At 33.4% G+C, this 2,952-nt stretch overlaps 1 protein-coding gene across 1 annotated transcript; it reads left to right on the top strand.

The window, feature by feature from the left end:
* Window positions 1-1,598: 1,598 nt before the first annotated feature.
* Window positions 1,599-2,952, top strand: LOC118757458. The gene is made up of 2 exons (XM_036492166.1): window positions 1,599-2,695; window positions 2,820-2,952. The coding sequence occupies exon 1, from the start codon at window positions 1,755-1,757 to the stop codon at window positions 2,688-2,690; it is 936 nt and encodes a 311-aa protein (XP_036348059.1). The 5' UTR covers window positions 1,599-1,754; the 3' UTR covers window positions 2,691-2,695; window positions 2,820-2,952.

Genomic DNA, 2,952 nt, shown 5'->3' with positions numbered 1-2,952 from the left:
GGTAACATAATATTTAATAAATTACGAACTGATCGGACAATAAAACATATAATTAAATCTCGGAAGGCCTGCCGAATATTAGTTTATTTTTTTCTGTCACCAACTAAAATCCAAACAGCAAGATGAAAGATTTTTATAAGCATATGAAGTACAAGCATGGTGAACATACATGTATCACCCTTAAACATTACAGCAAACAAAATCAGAAATTAGCAAAACAAAAAGAAGACCTAAAATTCTTACTGGAATGCAAGAGATATGGTCTTATTCCTATCCATTTGACAAATTCGATCAAAAACGTAACCATCAACACCAGTTCTGATAGGATAAGACAACAGATGGAAAAGTCGAAACGAGCCTTTCTTATGAAAATATTAAATATAGAAATAACACAAACAAACATTAATATAAAATTAACTAAAGATCTCTTAAACCAAGCGCAACAACAACTAAAATGCAATTTAAATGAGTCAGAATTCAATACGTTCGTCAATAAACAAAGTTTTCTTGGTCAGAGGATCGCAGAAAAGAAGAGGTCGACTCTCAATTCAAAAACAGATAAACTAAAGTATGAACAAGTGCAGAAACTGGGAATAAAAACGGATAACAACTGGTTCGTAAATAATACATCGATAAAATTTCCTGACGATGTAAAGTGGATACTCTAACTTGGGAGAAAATTCACCTTGCCAACAACGAAATCAAATTTCTCTCCATTACATATAATAGCTGAAATGGAACAACTAATACAATCACTGGAGAATGAAAGAGAAAAAGAAGTAGCCAGAAATAAAGTTAGTAACAGAATCCTACTATTTAAGCGCAATATTAAGCACAACGCAGCGGAGAAATTTATTTTAGCAGCCTTTTACAAAGCAAAGACGTTCGTCAGGCTACACAAAAACAATCTTATTATAACCGATGCCGACAAAGGCAACAAAACAGTAGCTATGTATAAAACAGAGTACCTAGACAAGATGAACAAATTAATAGACGACAAAAACACATACAAAGCAATAAGAAGTGACCCTTCGAATGCTCTGCAAAGAAAAAACAACAAAATAGTGGACGAACTTTACAAAGGCAAACACATTAACTTTAGAGAAAAGCAACAGCTCACATGCACCGCAGCCACAGCGCCTAGACTTTATGGATTGCCTAAAATTCATAAGCTCGATGTTCCTCTTCGTCCTATTGTTTCCTCGTTTATGGTCCCCTGTTACCAGCTGTCCAAATACATCGGAGAGTTTTTGAAAATGTTAATTTCGGATAAATACAATGTTAAGAATTACTTCAACCTAAAAGACAAGTTAGCCAATATACGTGTGTGTGATGAAGATATGTTAGTGTCGTTTGATGTCGTGTCCTTGTTCACTAATATACCAACAATGTTAGCCTCAAAAATAGTCATGAACAAATGGGACCAAGTTAAACAAAAAACCAATATTCCGAAAAAGAAATTCCAAGAAATTTTAGAATTTTGCCCAAAAGACAACAACTGTTTCATGTTCAACAAAAAACTATATTCACAAACGTTTGGAATGCCTATGGGCAATCCTATTTCCCCAACAATAGCGGACATAATTATGGAGAACCTACTAGACAATACCATCTCGGAACTCAAGCAAAAATACAATATCGACATTAAATTTATAGCCAAATATGTGGATGACATCTTTGCTATAATTAAACGCAATGACGCGAATATCATTTTAGGAATTCTTAACAAGTATCACAATAAACTTCAATTTACGATGGAAATAGAGGAAAATTCAAAAATCCCTTTCCTTGACGTTTGTATACATAGAGAAAACCACGATCTTTTACTTGACTGGTATTCCAAACCAACTTCTTCTGGACGCCTGATTAATTATTACTCATCGCAACCAACAAAATATAAGATAAATACAGCAAAAAACCTCATCCATAAAATATTGGCAATAAGCCACACACGATTCCACGAAGCTAACAAAGAGAAAATCAACAAAATCCTAATAAACAACAATTACCCTATAAACTTAATACGGGAATTAATAAATCAAGAAGTTATGAAAACAAGCATCCATCCCAATAAAACACCGAACACAGACACAACAAAAACTACTAAGAAATTTTACAGTGTAACATACATTCCCAACTTAACTGGCAATTTTGGTCACAGCATTACGAAATCACAAAACACAGCACTTGCCTACAAATCTAATTACACTCTGTCGTCAATATACACAAAAACTAAGTGCTCAGTAGATATCCAACAACAAAACAATGTAGTGTATGAAATTAAATGTAAGGGAAATGACATTGAGGAATGCGAAAAAGTGTATATTGGGACAACTAAGCGGCCTTTAGGTGTTAGACTAGGCGAACATGAAGCAGATATAAGAAAACAAAAAAGCAGTACAGCATTATCACAACACATCATAACAAGTGGTCATACAGCTGATTTCGCAAACACAAAGATTATCGGCAAAGAAAGAAGGGAGTCAACCCGATATACACTAGAAAGCCTTAGGATAATTGCAAAGAAGGAAAAAGACAATGAACAGAAAAGAAGATACGGACAACATTGCGGCCGCTTACATTTCTTGTTTATGATTAGAAATAAAAATGTTTATTATTTTAGTATTGACAAAGCTACCACAAAAGATGGTACAGATGCGCTGTATTTAGGTGTTAATCAAAGTTCTTAAACATTGTGAGTTTTTTGTCCTCAAATTGTTGTTTATAATTTTTAATTCCATATATGTATATGTATGTTTGTATGCTATATTCATTAATTTTTAATTACAATGAGCCTTTGTATTTTTGGTTTGTGGCAGATTTAATAAAGCTGGATTGCCCCTGAAGATGCTAAAAATGTTTTAGCGAAACGTTGGGCCAGAAAGTGGAATAATGTAGTTTTATTCGCACTAAAAACATAGATCAGACTAGCCTGGTAACATAATATTTAAT

This window comes from Rhagoletis pomonella, unplaced genomic scaffold (assembly GCF_013731165.1).
Source record: "Rhagoletis pomonella isolate Grant_MI unplaced genomic scaffold, Rhpom_1.0 Rhpom_scaffold_18221, whole genome shotgun sequence".
In the NCBI taxonomy this organism is placed as follows: Eukaryota; Metazoa; Arthropoda; class Insecta; order Diptera; family Tephritidae; genus Rhagoletis; species Rhagoletis pomonella.
Note: the sequence above shows the minus strand (reverse complement) of the source record. Positions and strands in the feature narration are given on the sequence as shown.